General features: G+C 42.9%; 3 protein-coding genes across 3 annotated transcripts in view; all 3 read right to left on the reverse strand.

Annotated features, from left to right (window-relative positions):
- hpse (heparanase) overlaps positions 1-27,406 on the reverse strand; it is a 194,155-nt gene that overhangs the window by 122,050 nt on the left and 44,699 nt on the right. The gene's annotated exons all lie outside the window — the stretch shown is intronic.
- pomk (protein O-mannose kinase) lies at positions 858-9,986 on the reverse strand. The gene is made up of 3 exons (XM_072583958.1): positions 8,821-9,986; positions 7,264-7,570; positions 858-1,668 (listed from the first exon to the last, which is right to left on the reverse strand). The coding sequence occupies exons 2-3, from the start codon at positions 7,549-7,551 to the stop codon at positions 883-885; spliced, it is 1,074 nt and encodes a 357-aa protein (XP_072440059.1). The 5' UTR covers positions 7,552-7,570; positions 8,821-9,986; the 3' UTR covers positions 858-882.
- LOC140485625 (protein farnesyltransferase/geranylgeranyltransferase type-1 subunit alpha-like) lies at positions 13,721-27,089 on the reverse strand. Its single transcript, XM_072583965.1, has 9 exons — positions 26,787-27,089; positions 23,979-24,064; positions 22,512-22,626; positions 20,562-20,666; positions 20,347-20,473; positions 18,482-18,630; positions 16,307-16,369; positions 14,602-14,773; positions 13,721-14,291 (listed from the first exon to the last, which is right to left on the reverse strand). The coding sequence occupies exons 1-9, from the start codon at positions 27,008-27,010 to the stop codon at positions 14,139-14,141; spliced, it is 1,194 nt and encodes a 397-aa protein (XP_072440066.1). The 5' UTR covers positions 27,011-27,089; the 3' UTR covers positions 13,721-14,138.

Raw genomic sequence — 27,406 nt, forward strand, 5'->3', positions numbered from 1 at the left:
TCCACAAGAAATCAGTAAAACATGGCAATATCTTCAGGGTGGAATCAGTAGAAGATTCTAAGTTATGAGTATGCCAGGTAGTATAATTGTTCATGGAAGATTCTCATGATATGGATGCACAGGAGTTTGGAATGAGAGATTCTGAATGTAGTAGAAAAAAGGATTCAGGCTATGGGAATGGAACAGAGGTAGCAGAGAAAGGTTCTGCAGTTTAGGCACACTAGGAGATAGAATAAGTGGGAGATGGGTGTGGGTGCACTAGGATTGATAGCTGGACAGAACATTAGTTTCACACAGAGGGCGGTGCGTGTATGGAATGAGCTGCCAGAGGAAGTGGTGGAGGCTGGTACAATTACAACATTAAAAAGGTATCTGGATGGGTATATGAATAGGAAGGATTTAGAGGGACATGGGCCGAGTGCTGGCAAATGGGACTAGATTAGGTGAGGATATCTGGTCAGCATGGACGAGTTGGACCGAAGGGTCTGTTTCCATGCTTTACATCTTTTTGACTCTATGTGTAAGTTCAAAGCCTTGGTATGTGTTGGCTTCTTTTTGACTAACATAAATCTGACCTTCCCACACCAAGATAATGAAGGTAACTAGATTAGAGTGGTGCTGAAGGGCTTTTGCCCGAAACATCGATTTTTCTGCTCCTCGGATGCTGCCTGACCTGCTGTGTTTTTGCAGCACCACTCTAATCAAGACTCTGATTTCCAGCATCTGCAGTACACACTTCTGCCTAATGAAAGTAACTTGTTAGCTCAATTGTTGCACTATTCATGGTACCAGCAGATTGACAAAAGCTTTTAGTTTATTTAAAAAAAAAGATTTTATTTAAGTTAAGTTATGGTAACTGTAAGGACATAATCTCACCATTAATTATAAGTCATAGGATGTGCTGCTGTAACTATCAGACAGTTCTGACTCCTGTGTCAGAGAAGTATAAACAGCTTTATAACTCTGAAGAACCATCAATGATGAAGGTCTTTGCTGTGGCACAGTTCTCTTACAGTCTTGGTGCAATTGAAACAAATGGAGTCTGACAACATCACTTCCTTCAACCTGGCCCAGCAGGAAATCAGTAACATCCGGAATCTTCCACACATCTGTTTTCTCATCGTATGGGGGCATGAGGTCATCAGAAAATGGAAGGTCGTCGCCAAATGGCCAAAGCTGCTCTGGGGCCACAAAGTCACCCTGAAGTTGCCGGACACCACATTTTACCAAAACACCAGTGCTCCGATTGACTAATGGCAAAGCATCCAAATCGTTAGCTATCACATGCAGGTCTGTAGTTAACAAATACTGGGACAAGGTCTTCCTCAGATCATTGGAATCACACATAACCCGGGGACCCAAAGGGCTGTTGTGTAGAAACTGCAGGAACATCACATAGTCAATGGCCAAATGAAATCGAATTTCCCACGTATTGAAGTCACGGTGCCCTTCTCGTTCCAAAATGGAGTTAACATTGATTAATGATCCGAAAGGATGATACTCTGTGAGAATAGTATGATCTTCTTCACAATATCCTAGCAGTTTGACCACGTAGACACTCTGCAAGCCTTTCAGCATCTCTAGTCCATGAAAGAAGTCGTTGCTGAATTCAGAGACAGCAAGTCGAGAGAAAGCCACTTTGTGTCCTCGCCAATTTGCGAGGAATACCTGCAGGGCAAGCAGAGGCAGACCAGTTAATTAGATTAGATTAGATTCCCTACAGTGTGGAAACAAGCCCTTCAGCCCAACAAGTCCACACCGACCCTCTGAAGAGTAACCCACCCAGACCCATTTCCCTCTGACTAATGCACCTGACACTGTGGGCAATTTAACATGGCCAATTCACCTGATCTTCACATCTTTGGATTGTGGGAGGAAACTGGAGCACCCTGAGGAAATCCACGCAGACACAGGGAGAATGTGCAAACGCCACACAGACAGTTGCCTGAGGCTGGAATTGAACCCAGGTCCCTGATGCTGTGAGGCCCAGTGCTAACCACTGTGCCGCCCCACGGTGTTAATAAGACAGTAGTCTTTTTTTTTAATATAAATTGTAACAGTACAACTGCAATACCAGATGTTAACTAATTTTTGTTTTCAAATCATTCCATGATTTTGCCTCTCCTACCTTTGTATTCTCCGTCTGTTCTGCAAATCTTCAAGAACCCTGCATTCCTCCAACTCTGGCTTCTTACGCACTAACTACTGCCTTTGTCTTACCAATGGCAGCTGTACACTCAGCTGTCTGAGCCCCCTCCCAAAATTGCCAACCCTCTCACTCCTTTCTACTTTCAAACCTACTCTTGGACCAAGCACTCAGTTGCCTCTTTGCTACAGTGTCAATTTTTTTGTTTGCTCATGCTCCAGTGAATTGTCTTGGAATGTTCAATTGCATAAAGGACCCTTTGTAAATGCAAGTTGTTATTCCACAAAGGTGCACGCCTACCCTTGGCAGCTGGATACTTGAATACAGTCACGCTGAATGGAAACAGACCATTCGGTCCAACTAGTCCACGCAGTGCATGTTCCCAAACTAAACTAGTCCAAGCTGCCAGAGTTTGGCCCTAACCCTCCAATATTTCCGATTCATGCACTTATCCCAATGTCTTTTAAACATTGTAACTGTACCTGCATCCACCACTTCCTCTGGCAGTTCATTCCACACACATACCACTCTGTATAAATAAGTTGCCTCTCATGTCATTTTTAAAACTTTCTCCTCTCAACTTGAAAATATGCCCCCTAATTTTGAACTCCCCCGCCCGAGGGAAAAGGCAAGGACCATCAATAAAAACTATAGTGCTGTATCACAGTTCGCTGAGAACAGAGATCTGTCATTACCTGCAGAATCAGAGTACTCACCAAGTGCCCTCTCAGGTCATAGAGTCATAGAGATGTACAGCATGGAAACAGACCCTTCGGTCCAACCCGTCCAGGCCGACCACATATCTCAACCCAATCTAGTCCCACCTGCCAGCACCCGGCCCATATCCCTCCAAACCCTTCCTATTCATATACCCATCCAAATGCCTTTTAAATGTTGCAATTGTACCAGCCTCCACCACTTCCTCTGGCAGCTCATTCCATACACGTACCACTCTCTGTGTGAAAAAGTTGCCCCTTACGTCTCTTTTATATCTTTCCCCTCTCACCCTTAACCTACCTCTAGTTCTGGACTCCCTGACACGAGAGAAAATACTTTGTGTATTTATTCTATCCATCCTCCTCATAATTTTGTAAACCTCTATAAGGTCACCCTTCACCCTCCGACGCTCCAGGGAAAAAAGCCCAATCTTGTTCAGCCTCTCCCTATAGCTCAAATCCTCCAACCCTGGCAACATCCTTGTAAATCTTTCTGAACCCTTTCAAGTTTCACAACATCCTTCCGATAGGAAGGAGACCAGAATTGTATGCAATATTCCAACAGTGGCCTAACCAATGTCCTGTACAGACGCAACATGACCTCCCAACTCCTGTAATCAATATTCTGACCAATAAAAGAAAGCATACCAAATGCCTTCTTCACTATCCTATCTACCTGAGACTCCACTTTCAAGGAGCTATGAACCTGCACTCCAAGGTCTCTTTGTTCAGCAACACTCCCAAGGACCTTATCATTAAGTGTATAAGTCCTGCTAAAATTTGCTTTCCCAAAATGCAGCACCTTGCATTTATCTGAGTTAAGCTCCATCTGCCACTTCTCAGCCCATTTGCCCATCTGGTCAAGATCCTATTGTAATCTGAGGTAACCTTCTTCGCTGTCCATTACACCTCCAATTTTGGTGTCATCTACAAACTTACTAACTGTACCTCTAATGCTTGCATCCAAATCATTTATGTAAATGACAAAAAGTAGAGGACCCAGCACCGATCCTTGTGGTACTCCACTGGTCACAGGCCTCCAGTCTGAAAAACAACCCTCCACCACCACCCTCTGTCTTCTACCTTTGAGCCAGTTCTGTATCCAAATGGCTGGTTCTCCCTGTAGTCCGTGAGATCTAACCTTGCTAACCAGTCTCCCATGGGGAACCTTGTCAAACGCCAAGTAACAATCATTTATATTTTTCTCCTTAATATGTGTTCTCAATTTTATACATTTTTGTATAAAATGACTTTTCTATTGATTTCCATAGTAACAGGACTGTTTAGTCTAATAGGGAATGGTTACCTTTAGGGATAAATCTGTGTAATTCCACTAATGGAATTAAATGGCGTTGCAACTCAGTTAGCGTTAGCTGGCTGGATGGTTGGTTGATAGAGTGCCAGTAACAGCATAGGTTCAATTCCTTCACCAGCTGAGGTTACCAATAAGGCCCTGCCTACTCAACCTTGCCTCTTGACTGTGGTATGATGATCCTGAGGTTAAACCCACCAGTAGTTATCTCTCTCTAATGAGAGCAACCCTACGGTCCTCTGGGATTATGATGAGTTTGCCTACCACCCAGAAAAGAGCCATTCAATCTAACAGGTCCATATTGGTGTTAATATTTGACATAAACCTGCTCAGATAACCATATCAGCATGATGTTCCACTGATTTCTCCCTAATATGTTGATCTTCTCCGTAATTTATCAATGCTGTTTGGTTCAACCACTCCTTGCAGTAGGGAGTTCCACATTCTCTTTCCTCTCATGTGCAAGCTCCAAATGTGTGAATCAACCTGAAGAAGCAAAGTTAATAAATCTGTACAAATCACAGAAACAGACAGCATTCCAGCCTACACCCTCATTTGAATGTTGGAGATGAGTTGGGGTTCCTTCTGTTTGAGGTCAAGTTAACTTATGCTCAGTTGGGCAGTCCAGGGGTAGCATGCTTCTGAATGGAGGCTTGGCACTCTTTTTGCTTCAATTTACTGAAGCTTCTTGTGACAGAACCCTTTTGTTTAATGGCAGGTTTTGAACTACCATAGTGAGAGTGGTCCTAACTTAGCAGATGCAGGACAAGCCAGAGATTGTACACAGCTAATCTCCACCCTTGTCCCATTAGTGCAAAACCTTTATACACTTGTACAGAGGCACCTTATCGAGGAGTTCCTTATCTCCTGACTAGGCAACAGACTAATCACCTTAACTTCTGCAAATCAGGAAATCATCGTGGCTTTGGGGACTTGCATCTGCAAAATAATAATACCCAAGTGAAAAGTTGTAGGAGAACTTAAATAATACAAAAAGGTGCCTACCACAAAACATTGATTGTTATTCAATTTTATCAAGTTCCAATAATTTCTGTTAGAGCTGAGTTAGAATAGAATCCCTACAGAGTGGAAACAGGCCCTTCAGGCCAACAAGTCCATACCGACTGTCCAAAGAGTATCCTATGCAAACTCATTTCTCTATCCTGTTACCCTACATTTACCCCTGACTAATGCACCTAAACTACACACTCCTGAACACTATGGGCAATTTAGCTTGGCCATTCACCCTAACCTGCACAACTTTGGATTGTGGGAGGAAACCAGAGCACCTGGAGGAACCATTGAGCCACCCCAGAGTTCACGTACTCTTCCAAGCAAGTCCTCTATAAATGATGATTAGAGAAACTATAGTCTGCTCTTACCTAGTAAAAGCAAAATATGCATTTACAGCATAATTCACACCTTCAGGATGCCCCATAGTGTTCTATGACCAGTATTTCTCCAGCCTGGTCACTATTATAAAATGTAAGGATCTCGAAAGCTAATTGACATACAGCAAATGACAATCTGTTTCAATGATATTGATTGAGGGATAAATATTGGCCAGTGTACGAGGAGAGAATCTTCTTGTCTTCAAATAGTGCCATATATTCTACTACATCTACCTGATAAGACAGCTGAGGGCTCATTTTAACAGCTCATTAAGAGGGCTGTACTCCTGACCATGTGCCATGCCCTCAGTACTGCACTGAAATCTCATCCAAAATCATTGTTCTCAAATCATTGCTGCAGGTTTGAACAAACAACCTTCAATGTGACTCAAGGCAAGCTCAAGGAATAACAACTCATCTACAGCCTCTGGACTCAACATTGAATTCAACAATTTCTGATTATCATGTCCGCCGCCATTTTGTTACCTTTTCTTTGTATGTCTGAACTTTACTTTTGCTTTCACATGACAGCCGTCTATTATCCTCGCCATTCACACCTCGTCTCGTCACATTTTTGTCTCTTTCTTATTCTATTAACAGTCCATTGGCTCTGCACCACCATATCTTTTGCATTTAATAGATCATGTTTTCCACCTTGTCACACTTCCCCTTTTATTCTTTTTTCCACCGCTCCCCCCCCCCCCCGCCACCCCACCAAAGCCTTTCACTACAAACTTTATTATATTTGTTTTGTTTTCCATGTTCTGATGATAGCTGAGGAAGATCTCATGGTGCAGTGGCAGTGTTTCTATCTCTAGCTGAAAAGCTCTGGGTTCAAATTTCACACCAAGAATTCTTGGCCATTGAAGGAGTGTTGGTAACGTGACCAAACAGATTGATTGTCAGAAAAGCCAAAGAACTGGAGACGCTGGAAATTAGAAACAAGCTCTGCAGAGCTTTCCTACATTCTGCCTCAAAAATGATTCTGAGCTTCCTGTTGCGTGCCACTTCAACACACCACCCAGTTTCCTGGCCAAGGCCTCAGACTTGCTGTACTGCTCCAGTAAAGCTCAGCACAAGCTGGAAGAACAGTATCTCATTTTCCACTTGAGGACCCTGTAGCTTTCCTGACTCAATAATCTTAGGGCCTGAGCACCTTCTTCCATTCTTTAACCCAACTCACACAAAGCAGACCTTGTCACCACATGTCCAACTGCTGTTCTCTCTCTGGAATCCATTTCCACTTATTGTTTAGTCCTCCACTCCCCCCACCCCATGTTCAGCATTCATCCAACTTTTTCCTAGCTACAATCAGCACCAAAGAAGGGTCGCTGAACCCAAAACATTAACTGTGCTTTTTCTCCACAAATACCACCAAAGCTGCTGAGCTCTTTCAGCAATTTCTGTTTTTGTTTTTGAGGTTGATTGTCAGCCTGTAAATCCTTCCCAAGACATCTGATGGTAAGTTGTAAGAGCAGGAGAGTTTCCTGCTCAAGACATTGGAAGACCCATGAAAAATATTGTCCAAAGAAATAGGCCCAACCAATGGAAGTCTCTCGCCCAGTCTTGAAAATGACAGATGATAGGTTATTGACCTGATACATCACCTCTATTTCTCTCTCCACACAAGCTGCCTAACCTGCATGATATTTTCAGACCTTTCTGTCTGGTTTGAAGATTGGAGGAGGAAGAGTTTACCTGCTTGACAGCACCTCGACCAATCAGCTTCACCACAGTAACCTCGCTCTGAATCACTTCGCAGGGCAACCAGGAGAGACAATCCTTCATACCTCTCAGCCGAAAGTGACCATATGGGCAGGAGTCTGAACTGTTGTCTTCCAGTCCCTTTGCCCATGGCAAATGGTGTAGGAGTTCCATTCGGAAGAATGCAGTGACTGCAAGGAGGGCCACTACAAGAGATATGAGTCCCATTGTCACCCTCAGTAGCATCGGAGGGTTGTGGTTACCAGCTGTTGTCCCCTGCATCTTCAAAATGCTCAGCCACCTGCACAGAAAGGATTCATTGTAATAAAGGTGAGTTCTTACTCCAAGGTTAAGAATGATGTTATCTCCATAGTGAATGGGGATGGATGGGCAGAATTTGACTGGGTGGTGAGGTTGAGAGACCCAAAGGACTATGCTGATTGTGACAGAAGGCTGGAAATTTGTTGACCCCACGTGTGAGTAGAATCACTGCATCATAGGTGAATAAATTCTTAAAGGGTGTGTAAATTTACTTGTTGGAATGTTATATATACAAATTCACACAATGGACTTTGGTGATCAAGAATAAGGTTTTGTCCAATGTTAATGAGCTAACGAAATGAATGAGACTCATGTGGTGGATGCATGTTCCTTTAAATGGGGGAAGGGACTCTTTATATTGGATATTTCAGAGATAAACATTCATTAAGGACTATGCATGGAATATTGGCTTTACTGGCTGGGCTAGTATTTATTGTCCATCACTATTTGCCCTTGAGAAGGTGATGGCCAGGTGGTCTTCATCGATCACCAAAGTCCATTTGGTGTTGGGAGACGCACAAAGGAGAAAGTTTCAGGATTTTGATTCAGCAACATTGAAGGAATGGTAATATATTTCCAAGTAAGAATGGTGAGTGGCTTGGAGGGGAACTCATGGGTGATGGTGTTCCCAAGTATCTGCTCCCCTTGTCGTTCTTGGGTAGAAATGGTCATGGGTTTGCTATCTCAGTGAATTTCTACAGTGCATCTTGTTGATGATACAACACTGCTCCTACTACATGTTGATGGTGAAGGGAGTGACTGTGGATGTGGTGCCAGTCAACTGGGTTGCTTTGTTTCTGGAAGATATACAACTTCTGAATGTTGTTGAAAGTGCACACATCCAGGCAAGTGGAGAATGTGCTACTCCACTCCTGACTTGTACCTGGAGATGGTGGACAGGCTTTGTGAAGTCAGGGGGTCAGTACTTATGCAAGATTCCTAGTTTCTGACCTGCTCTTGTAGCCACTGCATTTATATGACTGGTCCAGTTCTGTTTCTGGTCAGGGGTAACTCTCCCTTCCAGGATGTTAATAGTGAGAAATCCAGCCAGAGCAATGCCATTGAATGTCAAGGAACAATGGTGAGATTTTCTCTTGGTCATTCTGGGTGGACAATCCTTGACCTTCAACCTTTAACTGCTCTGCCCACGCAAAATTGCCATTTTCCCCCAATACTTCTATAATCTAAAGTGCAAAAATAATATGCAAGTAAACACGATTTTGTTAATACCTCTATTTATCTGAACACGGAACCAGGAGATTCTGGTTTGATTCCTGTTCGAGTGCAGCGTTCGGTCGCTCTGCTGTCGGCCTGAACGGTCTAATGTTCAATCTTCCGTCTTCTCCGGGGACAGACCATTAACGGGAGCCGGGTCGAGCTCCTCCCGGAGCCCCCAAGCGGCCTCTCAAGCCCACCCTGTGCCCGGGAGATGGCAGCCAGAGCCGGCCCCGCTCGCTGCAGACAGGCCAGCGGCAGGAATCAGGAGCTGCCCCCCCGGTTTAACCGGCTCCCGTCCCCGCACCCACTGTCTGGGAGTCCAGCGCAGCCCCGCAGTTAGTAAAGCACACACACACAGAGAATAAGACAGGCACAAGCCTAACACAGACAGACAGAGAGAGAGAGAGACTCAGACACAAGCCTAACACAGACACAGAGAGAGACACAAGCCTAACACACACATACACAGAATAAGACGGGCACAAGCCTAATACAGAGAGAGATAATAAGACAGACACAAGGCGAATACACAGAGAGACGAAGATAGACACAAGCCTAACACACAAAGAATAAGACAGACACAGGCCTAATATACAGAGAAAATAAGACAGGCACAAAGGCTAACAGAGAGAGAGAGTGAATAAAGGCAAACACAAGCTTAACACAGAGAGAGAGAAATTATATACCCCAAACTCTGACTGAGAGCCGGTGAGCAAGAGAATCCAGGCACAAAGGGACAGAAGCAAGCTGGTGAGAGATACAGCCCCAACCACAAAGACACACACACAGAAAATAACAAACACAAGCCTAACTGGGAGGTAATGCTAGACACAGACTCCAAGCCGGTGAGAACAGAACCCTACATACAATGAGAAAGAAAAACAGAATAACTCAGTCACAAATCGAGAGAGACACATTGAATAACACATTGAATGCCAGACATCGACTCATTCAGCAAGAAACATGACACAAAAAAAGAGACAGCAGAGAGAATAGCACAGATACAAGCCTCTTAGAGAGAGACAGGGCCAGTCTGAGAAAGAGACACACATGCCAGGATCAGACACAAAGGTCCAAGCCTAAACCAAGACAAAAAACACAGACTGCTATGTGACATACTTGGACAGGTAGACAATAATCCAGAGGGAGACATGGACGTAGCCACAAACCCAGAAGTAAATAGAGGCACAACTGAAGAGTCAGGTGGGAAAGGCAGTCTCCAGGCTACAGAGAAAAAGAAGGCCAGGTGACATAAAGCAGTCAGAAAGATTCAAGATGGCACACTAAATCGGATTTTAATTAGCTGTGCAGCTCCACAGAAATAAAGACACATGCTGTAAATATTCTCTTGTTCAATTTTTCTTGTGGAGACATGAAACATTATTAAATTGAGAAAATGTGAGAGGAGATGCTGTACCAAATTAAGACAGTATATGTGAAACCAAGCACCTAGATTATCAAAGAGATAAAAGACAAAGGAAGAGAGATGAATAGGGAGAATAAACCATTTTGGAAAAGCAAGGAAAGAATGGGTTAGTGTCTTTCAACATGAGTCCTCATTTCAGCTGTAATGGTGTTGTGAGAATCAACAGGTAAGAGTTGCTCGGTGGAAGGAACAATTAGAGCGAGATTGACTGTCGTATTTATCAAATAAAGAGAAACTAGGTGAAAAATGAGAAATATGAAAGGGTGAAAAAGGCATCAGATAAGTTTTCTTTTGACTTGTCTAGGAATGTCTGATGATCAAAATTTGTTAAAAATCACACAACAGCAGGTTATATTCCAACAAGTTTATTTGGAACTACTAGCTTTCAGAGTGCTGCTCCACTTTTTAACTTTGTCCACCCCAGTCCAACACCAGCACCTCCAGATCAAACTTTGGGCAGACTTGAGTTTTATGGTGAGGAAAAACAGAGATGGAGGCCGCTATAAGCAATAGAGCTGTGAGGTGCATTTCGAGTCGAGATGTGCAGCATGGAAGAAGACCTTTCGGTCCAACTCATCCGTGCCAATCATACACCCCGATCTGACCTAGTCTTATTTGCCAGCATTTGGCCCATACTCCTAAAACCCTTCCAACTCATTTACCCATCCAGATGCCTTTTAAATGTTGTAATTGTGCCTGTGTCCACCACTTCTGGCAGCTCATTCCTCTGCGTGAAAATTTATCCTTCAGGTCCTTTTGAAATCTTTCCCCCTCACCCCTTATTTTTAATCTCATGTTTATTTATTTTTTCTTTTATTTTCCTTTTTTTACTTACACCCACACTACCAGTGCTTATTTTTTCCCCAGTACCCATGGTGTGTGTGTGCAAGTGAGTTTTGACCTCTTTTAGCACCATAGCTCTTCCTCAAGAAAAAACCTCGGCTATCCATCCTATCCATGCCTCTCTCGATATGGGGAAGCTGAGAACATCGACAGAGAAAGAATAAGGGGTTCTTAGACAAGCTGTAATTCTTTGCTTCCAACCAGTTTCCAGATGTGGCAGGCACATTATCCAAACTCTGCAAGACAATTACTGACATTCTTCCCTCATTCATGCAGGACAATATCATATACTTGAAAAGGGAGTAGAATCAAATCAATGACTTCCAAGGATACCTGACATCTCCTGTGCACTCCAGAGATGATCTGGTATATCATGCGTTTCGCTGAAACGGAGCTTGTCATTGAGAATGAAGGTTAATTTAACAGTTCAGTGCAGGCACCTTTAGCACCATAGCTCTTCCGAGCTTTTCCTCCCTTCTGAATTACCAGCTCGACTCTATGCTGCTTTTTGGAACTTCAGGTGGTGTCGTCATGAAATCCTTGCTTTCTAACCAAGCCTTCTTCCCTCACTCCCTCTCTGGTTTCCTGCTTTCAATTACGTAAGAACGGCCACTTATCCAACTGCAGGAGAGTCACAGTCTGGCAATGAATAGGCTGTCACTGTATTTGACACTCTCCGCCATCAGTTCAGATGTTAGTACTGAATGTACTTCAGATGCTTGTATGAAGTTGGAATCTGCATGTGTCATCAGGTCCAAGTGGGGCTTTCGCCAAACTAGAGGTTAGTTTGTGTGGGAGCTCACTAGAGGGAGAACTCAAATTCTGGTGCAGGGGTCTCAGGTGAGGACTTTGATAGGACAACACACAAGGGAATGTTGATGAGAATGCACAGTGCGCCTCTTGTCACTGCCAAGGAGCAGGGAGATAAGCAGCTCCATTTGACAGGGGCATTAAACAGAGCTCGTGTGCCATTTCCCTGTCATGTTTTAATCCTAGAAGCAACTGTAACTGCTGTTTGTATACTTGTCACAGTCTGTGTATTCAGGTTGGCAAAACTGCCCTCCTTTTCAGGATGCAGCATCAATATCAAATTCAGGAGCTCTGTCAACACAAAACAGAGGGCTGACACTCAGTGTAGTACCGAGGGAGCATTGTGCTTTTGGAGGGGCTGTCACACAGAGGAGACATTAAACAGAGGTCCAATTTACCTGCTTTAATATACAAAAGATCCCATGGCATTAGTGATCAGTAAAGCTTTACAAGGATCTTGCTGGGATTGGAGCTACAGAGAGAGGCTAAATAGGCTGGGTCTAATTTCCCTGGAGGGTCAGAGGCTGAGGGGTGACCTTATAGAGGTGTATAAAATCTTGAGGGGCATGGATACAGTGAGTAGACTTCTTTTCCCCAGGGTAGGGGAGTCCAAAACTAGAGGGCATAGGTTTAAGGTGAGAGGGGAAAGATTTAAACGGAACCTAAAGAGCAATATTTTCACACAGATGGTGGTGCATGTATGGAATGAGCTGCCAGAGGAATTGGTGGAAGCTGGTACAATTATGACATTTAAAAGGTATCTAGATGGGTACAACAATAGGAGGTTTGAGGGATGCGGATGAAATGCTGGCAAATGGGATTAGGTTAATTTTGGATGTCTGGTCAGCAAGGACGAGTTGGACCAAAGGGCCTGTTTCTGTGTATACATTTCTATGTAAACAGTCTTAGTAAACAGTTGTTCCTCAATAAATCTCACAAAACAATGAAGCATCTGTTCATTTTCTTGCCATTTATGGGGCCTTGCAGTGTGCAAATTGGCTGTTACCTTTTCTATGTCACAAAGGTTACGACAATTCATTTACTGTGAATCTGGCATATCCAATGGTAATTAAACATTCTATATAAATGTAAGCTTAAGTTGCTGTGAGCACTATACAGAGGGCCTCTGCCTTCAGTGCTGATCTGGATTTCACACACAAGACCTTCTGACCCAAATGGCAAAGCAGTAATTAATTAAAGCTGCCTTTTTTAAATTACTGAATGATTTAAGTAACTTCATGTCTTCAAAATTAGAAATTGCTGGCAAAACTCAGCAAGTCTGGTAGGATCTGTGGAGTGAAAGCAGAGTTAACATTTCGGATCCAGTGACTCCTCTTCAAAATGGTCTGGGCGGCATGGTGGCACAGTGGTTAGCACTGCTGCTTCACAGCGCCAGAGACCCGGGTTCAATTCCCGCCTCAGGCGACTGACTGTGTGGAGTTTGCACATTCTCCCCGTGTCTGCGTGGGTTTCCTCCAGGTGCTCCGGTTTCCTCCCACAGTCCAAAGATGTGCAGGTCAGGTGGATTGGCCATGCTAAATTGCCTGTAGTGTTAGGTAAGGGGTAGATGTAGGGGTATGGGTGGGTTGTATTTCGGCAGGGCGGTGTGGACTTGTTGGGCCGAAGGGCCTGTTTCCACACTGTAAGTAATCTAATTTCAGTTTTGAAGGAGTGTCACTGAACCCCAAAACATTGGCTCTGCTTTCTGTACACAGATGGTGCCAGACCTGCCAAGTTTTTCCAGCAATTTCTGATGGTTTCTGATTTCCAGCATCTGCAGCTCTTTGATTTCTTTTACTTCATATATTTTTTAAAATGACACAACAGAAAACATTTATCACTTCACAAGATTTTATTGACGGACAGTAAAATCTATACAACACTGTAGCTTTGTGAAAATTTCACTGTAGTTATGACAACTAAAAAAAGTAACATTTTAAATAAGTTTCAATATCCCCCTGAATAAAGCTGGTTTAGTAACAATTATGTTCTCTTGCTTTGTACTTATTAAGTGTGAATTGAAGGCAAAAATGTGATAAAACATTGTTGTTGTACAGTTGCTATTTATTCCTTCGCATTGTGCTTCAAATAATATATATAAATGTACAAAATGTTATTTTTTACACATTTACATACACAAGGGTGGTGTGTAGATAGATGTTAAGAAAATTAAAGAGGAATGCGAAAAAACAATTATTGATCACTACTTTTTGCTCTGTTAACTAGGATATGAAAATGACAGAAGTAGCTCTCAGTTACTACAGCCTTCCTGAAGAGATGCTTCAGTTTCCGTAGGTTCAGTATCTTCCTGCTTAGCACCATATTTCTCTTTCAGGCATCTTGCAAAGTATCTCCAGTATTCCTGTCGGATAGTGTCTTTTTTTACAGCAAGACACTCACACAGCTGAAAGAAATCAGGATCAAAAGATTTAAAATCATCCATTTCCTGCCAAAATTCATTAAATTTTGACTCCCCACAACTGCCCAAACAAGCTATTTCAATAGCTTGTTTAAATGCAGGACTTTTAACACAGAAGTATTTCAGGGCGGTTTACAGGAGGCTGCTTTGACAAAACACAATGCTAAGCTGAACACATGAAAGTTGTTCTTCCTTGGCTGATGTCTGTACTGTAATCAATGAGGACTTGCTCTCCATCCTTGTTCAACTTAGTCCTATCACCCTTTAGATTTCATCCCATGACTGACTGACTAACCTCCAGGGCTTTGTTAAGAATTTCTTCCTTGTTTTCACAATTATTCTCCAAGAGGTCTTCATATATGTCGATTAGGAAAGCAATCAGGTAGGGGGAACTAAACTGCTCCATCATTTGCAAGATCTGCTCCAGCAGGTTGGAATACTTGGAGAGAATCTGGTCCTGTAGAATTCTACAGGAAGGAAAAACAGAAAGAAGTATTCATTTTTCAAATGATAAGACCACTGATTTCAAATGAACAAGTCAAATGAAATGCCACAAAGCAATATTACACCACATTCACTGCATAACTAGAATAGTTTTCTCCGACCTAAAGCAATCTACACTAACCATCCGATTCTAAAAGGAATTGGAAGTAAAAAGAATATTCAGTATCCCATTCTTGGAAACTTATTTAATATTAAACTATCCACTTGATGCGTCGAATCACACATTAGCAATCAAGGGCACCAACCCTTACCATCAATGACAATCATATACGATCTTTCCAAAGCTACCTCACCACAAAACCCATTCTGGCTTCATCTTGCTCAATGCTGCAGCCATTCTAAAAGCCTGATGCCAGGTGATTTTTCCTTGCATGGGTACCATGTTATTTACTTGCATATGAATATATGTGATTGCATAGCCACATAAGTGTCAAGATAAAATAACTACAGACCCAATTATAGGGACAGAATTTACCAAACTTAGAACTGCTGCAAATTCAGACACAACCACACAAGATTAAAATCTTGTTGTTGACACTGCTGTAAGTATCCTGGCAATTTGGTTTAAAAATACCTACCTATGCAGACAGTGATTTGTAATATGGCAGCATCATTACGAAGCAATGATATTCTAAGTTACAACATTTCAATTTGTTGATGGATATGAGTGTTGTTTATAGAATATTAAAAGGACTGGATAACATAGACTAGAATGACAATATCAGTGTCCAGATCAGTAGAACACAAGGGTACAACCTATGTTGAAGCACAGAAGGGAGGTAAATTCAAATTAATTTGTGGAAATATTATTTCAATAACTAAGTAGTCAGTCTTTTCAAAAGGGTCCTAAGGCAACTACGGAAGTAAACAGTATCAATTCATTCAGATACGACACAGATTTCTTTAAGAATATTTTATTTTAGATTCAATATATGAATGGTAATTTTTTTTCACATTACATATGTGTCTGCTGTACAGTAATACTTAGCTAAGCAGACATCTTTAACTGAAAGAAAAGAAAAACTTCAGAAAACTAGAGTTCACACCTGAATAACTTACACTGGAATTATCTGGAAACTTTAAAAGAAATGATATTTTTCAAATGGGCATTCTGAGCAGAGCAAAAGCCCAATGGAACATTTGCTTTCACTGACAATTGATTGATTCTGATATCACAAGGCCGGTCTGAATACATGAAGGCTCATTCCAAGATGCAAATTTATTGCTGTGATTAAGTAAAAAACTCCATTATTGCTACCATTTGACTACCAGGATGGTGAAAGACAAACTAATCAAACAAATAATTTGATCATTATTTGTCCAGGAACTCCTGTGATTCTATTTTTAGACTAAACATAACCTTTAGGGAATTTCCACCTTCCTTACCAAACCCAAAAGGTAAAATGGCTCAAAACTTTGATTTCTCTGATGGATTTACACCAAGGTTAAGCTCTGAAAGAATATGATGCATGATGCTGCAAAAAACTGAACATTACCCCTTTAAGTAATTCCATGCACTTTCATTATGAGGAGCCTTTTTGATCAACTTCAAGGTATAGCTGTAAAACAGTATACAATAATGTTAGAGATCAGCAACAAGAAAAATAAAGGCTTCATTTACACGCAGAAGTTCAGTGGCCCATCATCAGACATAGTAAACTCTAGTGGGTACCGTTGAACTGACTCATAGATAATGTTTCTTTCAAAGCAATTGATATATTGATATATACTAATCAAGCAATTGATATATACTAATTAGGAATGATCAGCCATGATCATATTGAATGGCGGTGCAGGCTCGAAGGGCAGAATGGCCTACTCCTGCATCTATTGTCTATTGTCTATTGTCTATTGTCTATATGTTGCTATTATAGTCTGAAATTGCACAGGTTTTTAAAAAATATTGAATTGCTTTCAGTAGCTTTCTCAAACATGATCATTCGCACAGGACAGGAAACACCATTCACCGTCAGTCACTTTTAACCCCCCACATCACCACCCCTCCCCACCCAACATTGTTCTGCAATGCATAATTATAGCGTGATATATTTATACAGTTAATATGCAAACATAGGAACGGTGTAGTGTTAATATTTTCTATATTCAAACTCAGTACAACATTCTTGGCTTCTCCATTGTCAGTTAGAACATGATTGTGACTCCCTCTAGTGATAGTCACAATCTATTACAACCCCCAATATTCATATGAGGAAACTGCATATTTTACTGAGGAATTTAAAATGAAGTAGAGCAGCTACTGAAAGATGAAAATAACCTGAAGTCTAAGACTTCTTTCCCTAAACATCTTAAAAGCTGCGATTTGAAAATAATTCCACTACACTGTTAAACACTACATTTTAAGTTAATTTTTGGGAGAGAGAATTGCTCTGCCTATTAACTGACACAAGAACCTTAATTAACTCTGATTCAAATTAACCCAGAATGTGAGATCACCTTGAGGAACTCTAATTATCTATCAATTTTACATCAGTGAATAGACATTTTACAGTGAAAAAATAATCTATGCTCATAATTAAAAGTTTGATAAAACAGAGTTCTACAACCTGTTGGATCTCATCAATCTAGACTACCAAATTTTTTGCCTACTCATCAAGCGACAGCTTGCTTCAGAGTTAGCACTCTTGATCAGTTAAAAACTCTCTGCTTCTAGCTCCATTCCAGGACTGCAGCACATAACTCAGAATGAACCTTAGGGTATAGCACAGGGAGAGTGAGATGTTTAACTGAGGAACCGTTTACCCTTTCAAGTGAAGATCAGTGCTGTTTCCCCAGTGCTCAAACTAATATTTATTTTCCTGTGACCATCATTAAATCAGATCATCCAGTCACCAACACAATGCTGTGTTTGGATACATGCTCTGCAAAATCTAGCTGCTGTGGTTCCTACATTACAACAGGAACTACACTTTAAAAATAATTCAGTTGCTATAAACTGTTTTGGTACAGACCCAAGCTCATGAAAGATACTAAATTAATGGAAGTTTTTGTGTCTTCCTGCACTAAGAAACACTTCCTGACTTCAGGAATAAAATTTTGCTTTGCAACCCCAAACATATGCTCTCTTGCATTTGAAATTATTTCAATTCACTGTGTAGTTATTCCACATCCTACTTGAGTTCCAAGCTCAGTGACTTCAAATCCTCTTAACTGAACACAAGCTCAACTCATAAGAGTCTTAGAGATGTACAGCACGGAAACAGACCCTTCGGTCCAACTCGTCCATGCCGACCAGATATCCCAACCCAAACTAGTCCCACCTGCCAGCTCCTGGCCAATATGCCACCAAACCCTTCCTATCACATACCCATCCAGATGCCTTTTAAATGTTGCAATAGTACTAGCCTGCACCACTTCCATATTCCATACACGTACCACCCTCTGCGTGAAAAAGTTGCCCCTTAGGTCAATTTTGTATCTTTCCCCTCTCATCCTAAACTTATGCCCTCTAATTCTGGACTCCCCACCCCAGGGAAAAGACTTTGTCTATTTATCCTATCTATGCCTCTCATGATTTTATAAATCTCTATAAGGTCACCCCTCAGCCTCCGATGCTCCAGGGAAAACAGCCCTAGGTCATAACTGGAGGCAGAACTTTTAGTGCTGGATTAATTTATGAGAGAGGATAATTCAAAAAGTTAAAGAAGGCTAACTTGACTTCACGATCAAGTACTGCAGGATCATCAAAACCAGTGGTGCTTGAAATGACAAAATATCGCTGGTTCCAAGCAGAGTTGTTTCGCAGGTCCTCCTCCAGCAGCTGATCCACATATTCCAGTTCATTGTCCCAAAGGTTGAATTCCTGCAAAACACAGCACATGACAAAAATCAGCATCGTACACAGCAGGACCTCAGCCATGCTGAGAGCAGAAGGTTTTTCAGTGTGAATGAACCACAGACAACTTCAAACAAACTGACCAAAGGATGGTTAAACGATGTACATCTTTTGGTAGCTGAGCTGAATAATGCAACAGGATTGAGTCAAATAGAAGATGATGATGATGCCCGCTACAATCTCCACCTCCATCAAACTCCCATGTCCTTATTATATAGAGCCTCATCCACCATTCATTAAGATCATAGTTGAACTACACCACTTCCATGTCCATCTTTAATCGTTCATCCCTCGGTGCTTAAGAATTTATCAATCTCGTTCTTGAATATGCTCAACAACTGAACATTTAAATCCTCTGAAATAAAGAACTGCAAAGAGTTACAACCCTGGAAATGAAGAAATTTCCTTTCATTACAGTCCAAATGATGAACTTCCCGTTCTGATATCACTACACCATCTCTCACTTTGAACTCACTCTTTCCAAGCATTGAAAACTGTGGAATCCAGGAATGGAACTCCTATATTTAAACGGGCAGTAAGCCAAACATGCTCAGGGAACAAAAGATCAGTTATATTAGTATCAGTGCTGGGAAAATCAAGCATAGGATAGAAGAACATCTAAAAATCAAAACTTCAATATCAAATAGTCAGCATGGATTTCAAAAGGGAAAATCTTGCTTGACCAACTTTATTGAATGTTCTTCTGGAGGAGGTAATAATGAGTTTAGACAGTGATAATGCAGTAGACATAACTTACCTAGATTTCAAAATGCCTTCAATAAGATGGCCAATCATAGATTAATTAATCTTTTTTTAAGGAATAATAGGGTGGTTATTTATTACTTGGAAGGTGCAAGTCTAGGTGGGTTGGAGCAACAAAGATCTTGGAAGCAAATGTATCAGTTGCTAAAAAGGCCATACAGAAATCAAACAATAGATTCATTTCTAGAAGGACAGAATTGAAAGGAAAGCTGAGCCTGCAGCCATGGTTAGACTATGTCCAGTGCTATATGCATTATAAAAGAAGTTGTAAGGTACCAGACAGTATCCAGAGATGACTTACAAAGCGGTAGCAGAAATACATTCATTCAGGTTATCACAAAAAGATTGACAGGCTGAGAATATTTCCTCTTGAAAAAAGCAGAGGGTGACCTAAAAGGGGTTTTTAACATTACAAAATTATTTAAAAAATGAAATTATGTAAAATGGGTATAAAATGATTCCACTTGCAGAAGGCCATCAACAAAGAGGATAACAGAAGGCCATCAACATAAGGTAACCACCAGGAAATTCAATAGAGAATTCAAAAGAAACATCCTTATCCAAAGAATGGTGAGAGTGGGGAACTCTATCACAGAATGGTTGAAGCAAATAATTATGAGCGCATTTAAGGAGAAGCTGAACAAGCATATATATGATGACAGATGTGAAGAAAGGTGGAAGGAGGTAAAAGGATTGCTTAGGTTGAATCTCCATTTCCATGTTATATATTCTATATGATTACTCCTTCTCTGCAACTGATTCATTTTAAAACTGAAGCCTGGTGCAACATGTCCTGTCCATCTCTTCCCAAATTTGCCGCTGCCCTTTTTCTCATCTAGATTGTTAAAATAAAGAAAAGAAATCTCTTGACTGGGTTAACCTTCAATAGGATGGACAGAGAATAAGAATTAAGTGGAGTACCTTAATCACCCACTGTCTGTGCTGCCAGGCATGGTAGTTTTTTGCATCTTGTTTGAGAATCCCAGAAGTAAATGCCAGCTCCTCTGAAGGGTCTTTTAACCATTCTACAATCTTCTGTCTGTGATACCTGGAAAGCAAGTGAATTACAGAAGTTTTTTTCAGTTACATCGTTCATGTTTTTTTTAAACATGGTGAGCAGCTATGCTTTTACATACCAAACTTGATAGTTCTTGGGTTGGTCCTCAATGATATCAGAGATATACATTAATTCCTCATAGAGGTCTTTGTTCAAAGACTGCAGCACCACTCTGCGGAAGTGCCTAGGGTGAGTAAAGGTAATTGCAAATTAGCTGTCAGTTTTTGACAAAAACAAATCATTCATATGTGACCAGGAAGAGGCCATTTATCCCTCAAGTCTGTTTAGCCATTTAGGTCGAGGCTTAAATGAAATTGAATTTCAGTTAGCTACCTTTGTTTCATATCCCTCGATACTCTCACCTAAACAAAACTTTCATGTTTGACAGCTCCAAAAGTCCCAGTATCCACAGCTTGCTAAGACTCCTCCCACAGTAGTGAAGAAAACTCCAGGGCATTTCACACAACTTTTGAGGTACAGGCACTGTCACCATGTTAACACCTGAGTCGCATCCAGCAGGATACCATCAACAATCCGATGGATGATGTGCTAATCTGCTGTTGGCAGTATTGATGGAGAGCTGAGTGTTGGCCTGGGACACGTGGAAAAACTCCTTTCTCATCTTTCAAACACATGAGATCTTTAATACCCATCTGAGCCACTAGAACAAAGTCATCGGTGTCCATCATCATCACCTCCAACAAATATCGATCTCGTAATATTGTAGAAAAATGGGCAGAGATTTACAAGGATGTTGCCAGGTATGGAGGAAAGGTCTTCTGAGGAAAAGCTGAGGGACTTGGGGTTGCTTTCATTAGACAGAAGAAGCTTGAGAGGTGACTTAATAGAGACATATAAGATAATCAGAGGGTTAGATAGGGTGGACAATGAGAGCCTTTTTCCTAGGATGGTGATGGTTAGCATGAGAGGACACAGCTTTAATTAGAGGGGTGATAGACATAGGACAGTAGGGCAGCACGGTGGTTCAGTGGTTATCACTGCTGCCTCACAGCGCCAGGATCCCAGGTTTGATCCCAGCCTCGCATGACTGTCTGTGTGGAGTTTGCACATTCTCCCTGTGTCTGCACAGGCTTTATCTGGGTGCTCCAGTTTCCTCCCACAGTCCAAAGATGTGCAGGTCAGGTGAATTGGCCATGCTAAATGCCCATAGTGTTAGGTGCATTAGTCAGAGGGAAATGGGTCTGGGTGGGTTACTTTTCGGAATGTCGGTGTGGAATTGTTGGGCCGAAGGGCCTGTTTCCACACTGTAGGGAATATAACCTAAATAAATGTCAGAGGTAGGTTCTTTACTCAGAGAGTAGTAAGGGCATGGAATGCCCTGCTTGCAACAGTAGTAGACTCGCCAACTTTAAGGGCATTTAAATGGTCATTGGATAAGCATATGGATGATAATGGAACAGTGTAGGTTAGATGAGCTTCAGATCAGTTTCACAGGTTGGCGCAACATCGAGGACCTGTACTGCGCTGTAATGTCCCATTTATCACTTTGGATTGTGTTCAAATCCTATAGTTGGATAAGAATCTATCTTTTCTCTGTTCACAAGGTGGGCATGAAACTGACTGAGTCAAACCAAGAAGGCAGGCAATTCTGTTAACACATTTACTGTTCTTTGCTCTCGTTTGCCATGTTAAAACAAATGAGTGGCAGGTAGGTGACACCTGGAAGGGACAAGTTCCCAGTTTGTGCACAACTCCCAATAAAACCCTCTCTGGCCATAGAATATGCTTTCTGTACATGATTACCGATTGCACTTACACTACATTGAAAATAACCTTGTTCATGTTTATAAATCAATATTAAAACTACAGTAGATTAAACTACAGAGGGAATTTTAAATCATGAGTTTTTCTTCATGCCACTCAGAAAGAAACAAACATGTGCAAACGTTCACTGGTTATGTAAAGATAAAATCAAAAATGTACAAGATCAGAAATAAAGGATTATTATAATCTTTGTCTGCAGCTTTTCCAACAAAAGAGAGCTGATTGCTGATTCAAACTGCCTTACCATACTGTGTAATTTGCAGCATTCAGTTCTATTGCATCCGTTGTTAGACTGAGTGCTCGCTCACTCCTTTCATCAAGCTTCAGAACAGCCCTGAAGTAATCATACACATCTTTAACTGAAAGAAAACAACAACTTCAGAAAGGTAGAGCTGAACAACTTATACAGGAATTATCTGGAAATTAAAAGAAAAACACATTTGTACTGATATTTTTCAAATGGGCATTCTGAACAGAGCGAAAGCCCAATGGAACATTTGCTTTCACTGACAATTGATTAATTCTGATAACACAAGGCTGGTTTGAATACATGAAGGCTCATTCTGAGATTCAACATTTTCAGAAGTGTAATGAATGAACAAAACCAAAAAAGTAGATATTAGCCCTGGTGACCAAAGCCTAACCAAAAAGGTGATCTTTAACAGAAGGTCTTAATGGAAGTGAGGAAGGTGGAATGTAAATCTAATGTGATGGAGGTCACTGTAATGAATAGTAGTGAGGATATCAGAGTCGAAGGGAAGACATAGCTTAACAGCAATAGGAAAGGGAGATGAATTTAAATGCAATGTTAATACTCTCACATTGGATGCACTTGGGTCCCAGAACCAATATTGGTCACAAAGGACAGGTGTGATGGATGAATGGAACTTGATGAAAGTTAGGTTACAAGCAACAGAATTTTAGATAATATGGAATTCGTGGAAAGTATAGAGTGGGAGGATAGTCCAGGGTACACAGGGAGCATGGAGGTGACAATGAAATTTTAAAGAGTAGCAGTAGCAGATAGGTTTTGTGGTGGCGAAGGTGGATGATGTTATAGAAGTGCTAGCAATCAAATTTTCCTTAAGAACTCAAACCCATCATTTATAAAAAGACTGACAGCTTAATAACAAAGCCGAAAACTTCTCGATACCATCAAGCTCAGGATTAAGTCATGCACAAAATCTAATAGCAAAGTTCTTTCCCCTAAGGTAGAGGAGTTCAAAATTAGAGGGTATAATTTTAAGGTGAGAGAAGAAAGATTTAAAAGGGATCCACAGGGCAACCTTTTCACACAGAGGGTGGCTCATATAGAGTCATAGAGATGTACAGCACGGAAACAGACCCTTCGGTCCAATTCGTCCATGCCGACTTGATACCCCAACCCAATCTAGTCCCACCTGTCAGCACCCGGCCCATATCCCTCCAAACCCTTCCTATTCATATACCCATCCAGATGCCTTTTAAATGTTGCAATTGTACTATATGTGTAATGCACTGCCAGAAGAAGTGATAGATGCAGATACACTTACAACATTTAAAAGACATTCGGACATGTACATCAAAAGAAAAGGTTTAGAGGGATATGGGCCAAAGACAGGCAAATGGGACTAGTTTAATTTGGGAACTTGGTCGGCATGACCGAGTTGGACTGAAGGGTCTATATCCATGCTGTATGACTAAGACCCTATAACCTCAATTCAATACTTACAGTTCTCAGAATAAGCGATCTGAACAACTGGATTGGGGCCATCATCCTGTGGAACTGGCTTAATATCAGCCCATTCCTTACGGTCTCTTAAACAAAAAAGAATGAAACTTTTAGTACTTGCTACCCAACATGTAAAGAGAGCCTTGGCACTGAACATTTCACTCAAACTTCAAGCCTTATCTGTTATCCACATACAGGTCACTGACTAGCCACCAACAACTGGTCATTTTCACCTTCTACAGCCAAGAATGCTGAGCATAACTGTAGCCTCACCAGCTACGTCATACCAGACAAAGAAAGCACAGCAACACCTCTACTTCCTCAGAAGGCTAACGACATTTGGCATGTCCATAAAGGCTCTTACAAATGTTTCTCGATGCATCATAGAAAGCATCGTATTTGGATGCATCACAGCATGGAATGGCAACTGCTCTTCCTAAGACTGAAAGAAACTTCAGAGAGTTGTGAACGGAGGCCAGTCCATCACATAAACCTATCTCCCATCCATTTACTTCACATATACTTGCCGCTGGAAAGCAACCAACGTAATCAGAGACCCTCCCCTTCTTATTATACTCTTTTCCATTAGGCAGAAGATATAAAATTTTGTATAAATGTGCAAACAGATGTAAGAGCTGCTTCTTCCCCACTGTTTATCAGATTTTTGAATGGACTTCTTTAATGTTAATGTTGATCTCTCTCTGCCCTTCTCGGCAGCTGTAACATTCTATCCTACACTCTGTTGTTACCCTGATGCACTTGTATAGTATAATCTGCTTGTAAAATACCAAAGACAACACTTTTCACTGTACCTCAGTACACATGACAGTATTAAATCAAATCAAATCCAAATGTTTAAGGCAGTCTTATCAGACAATACCACGCCACATGACCAATATCTGCACTGAATTAATCAAGGAGTGGAAGAGGAGTGATGGGCCTATTTTACATTTTAAAATAGTTTGCGTACCATTTCCAACTTCAGATTCAATACCATTCTCAGACAATGAATAGTGAAAAGATGAACTAGGGAATTTACAAATCACTCCTTGGACATTACTGCAAATCAGTTAGGTAATGAAGAATAACATTAATAAAGGTTAGTCAGAAATCACCAAATACCACTTCTGAAGGAAAATCATGTTTACTTGCAATTCACAATCAGTGAACAAAGCAAAGAATTACACATTTACAGTACCAGCAACAAGGACAGAACAGCTCCTTATCACAAACTGTACAACAATTAGATAGTGTGTTGCTGGACTGGTCACAAATGCTGACTAATTATGATATTCTGAGTATGAGTTTGGAAATCATTACAAACTTCAACTTAGCCTGGAAACGTTCCTGTCATTAATTAAGCAGGTAAAGTAGTTTATGTAGAGACTGCTATAATTTTAATATACTGTCAGCCTTCCATTGCATAAAATAATGGTTTGCTTCACATTAGTCAACTCTGTGCTTAACACCACCTGGTGCAGCTCAACAGTCCCATTCTGACATGGTTGTATCTGCTGCATTTGTAACAAGGCAGTTTGGGTATTCATACTCCAACCCAAAAGTAGTAAAAAGTAGTAAAACTTATCAATGACATTTTTTGTGCTTCAGAATGGAGCTCCAGCACAGCCAGGAGGGTCATTTCCAAATATAGTACTTCTTCTCATTTTCAAATTGGTTAACCCTCTGGGTGGCCCATGGAGCCCACGACACTTAGAGATGGACTTGGACACTCCATTTCCTTTAAACCATCCTCCCTTGGCCCGATTCACCTCCAGAACACACCCTGACACCAAGGCTCTATTTCTTCCCCTGCCTGGATCTTCTTCCCAACCCCAGTTCGCAGCTCCAGCTCCATCTCCCTCCCCCATGCCCCCATCCAACCTCACCCCCTCTCTCTCTCTCTCTGTCCTCCCTTCCTTCCCTCCTGCACCCCATCTCCATTCCATTCCATCTCCTCTATGAAAGGCTTTTGCCTGAAACGTCGATTTTCCTGCTCCTCAGACGCTGCCTGACCTGCTGTGCTTTTCCAGCATCACTCTAATCTAGACTCTGATCTCCAGCATCTGCAGTCCTCACTTTCCTCTTTACCAAATTTCCCCCCTACCCTTTCCCCCTCCATCTCCCCTATACCCCCACCCCCTCATTCCCCCGGATTACCCCCTGCCCCATTCCTCCTTATTCCCATTACCCCCTTGCGCCTGCCCCTCCCACTCACTCCCCCTGCCCCTCACCCTCCCGCTCCTCCTCCTCCCGCTCCTCCCCCTCCCCCTCCCCTCCCCTTCACTCCCCCTCCCCCTCACTCTACTCCCCCTCCCCCCCACCCCTCCCCCTACTCCCCCTCCCCCTACTCCCCCTCCCCCCCACCCCTCCCCCCCTCCCCCCCACCCCTCCCCCTCACTCTACTCCCCCTCCCCCCACCCCTCCCCCACTCCCCCTCCCCCCCACTCTACTCCCCCTCCCCCCCACCCCTCCCCCTCACTCTACTCCCCCTCCCCCCCACCCCTCCCCCTCACTCCACTCTCCCTCCCCCTCACTCCCCCCGTCCCTCCCCCTCCCCCCCCCCGTCCCTCCCCCTCCCCCCATCCCTCCCCCTCACACCCATCCCTCCCCCTCACACCCCCACCCTCCCCCTCCCCCCATCACTCCCCCTCCCCCCATCACTCCCCCCGTCCCTCCCCCTCCCCCCATCACTCCCCCGTCCCTCCCCCTCCCCCCATCACTCCCCCCGTCCCTCCCCCTCACTCTCCCCACCCCTCCCCCTCCCTCACCTCTCCCCTTCACTCCCCCCCCCCATATCTACCCTCTTACCTGTAGAAGGTGTACCCGTTGTTCCTGCGGCCGTACGCCCCGCTCTCCGAGTCCCCGGACGCCCTCCTCCCGCTCTCCGCCTTCAGCTCTTCCCAGGCCGGGCCCTGCAGCTGAGGCTCGGTCTCCTGTACCAGAGCCTCTCCCACCGCCTCCTCCTCAGCCTCCCGGTCTCCCCAGACCCCGCTCTGAACCTCCCTATCGGCTTCGGCCTCAGAGTCCGCCATCGCCGCCTCAGTCCCCGGCGTGACCCGGCCCGGAGCCGCCTGCAGTACGTGACCTCCCACCGCCAGGGGGGGGAGCACCGCCTCGGCCCGGCGTGACCCGGCCCGGAGCCGCCTGCAGTACGTGACCTCCCACCGCCAGGGGGGGGAGCACCGCCTCGGCCCGGCCTGACCCGGCCCGGAGCCACCTGCAGTACGTGACCTCCCACCGCCAGGGGGGGGAGCACTGACCCGGCCCGGAGCCGCCTGCAGTACGTGACCTCCCACCGCCAGGGGGGTAGCACCGCCTCGGCCCGGCCTGACCCGGCCCGGAGCCGCCTGCAGTACGTGACTTCCCACCGCCAGGGGGAGCACCGCTTTGGTCAGAGCCTGGGCATTGAAAATTGCACTGAGACCCAC

Source organism: Chiloscyllium punctatum, chromosome 14 (genome assembly GCF_047496795.1).
Source record: "Chiloscyllium punctatum isolate Juve2018m chromosome 14, sChiPun1.3, whole genome shotgun sequence".
Lineage (NCBI taxonomy): Eukaryota > Metazoa > Chordata > Chondrichthyes > Orectolobiformes > Hemiscylliidae > Chiloscyllium > Chiloscyllium punctatum.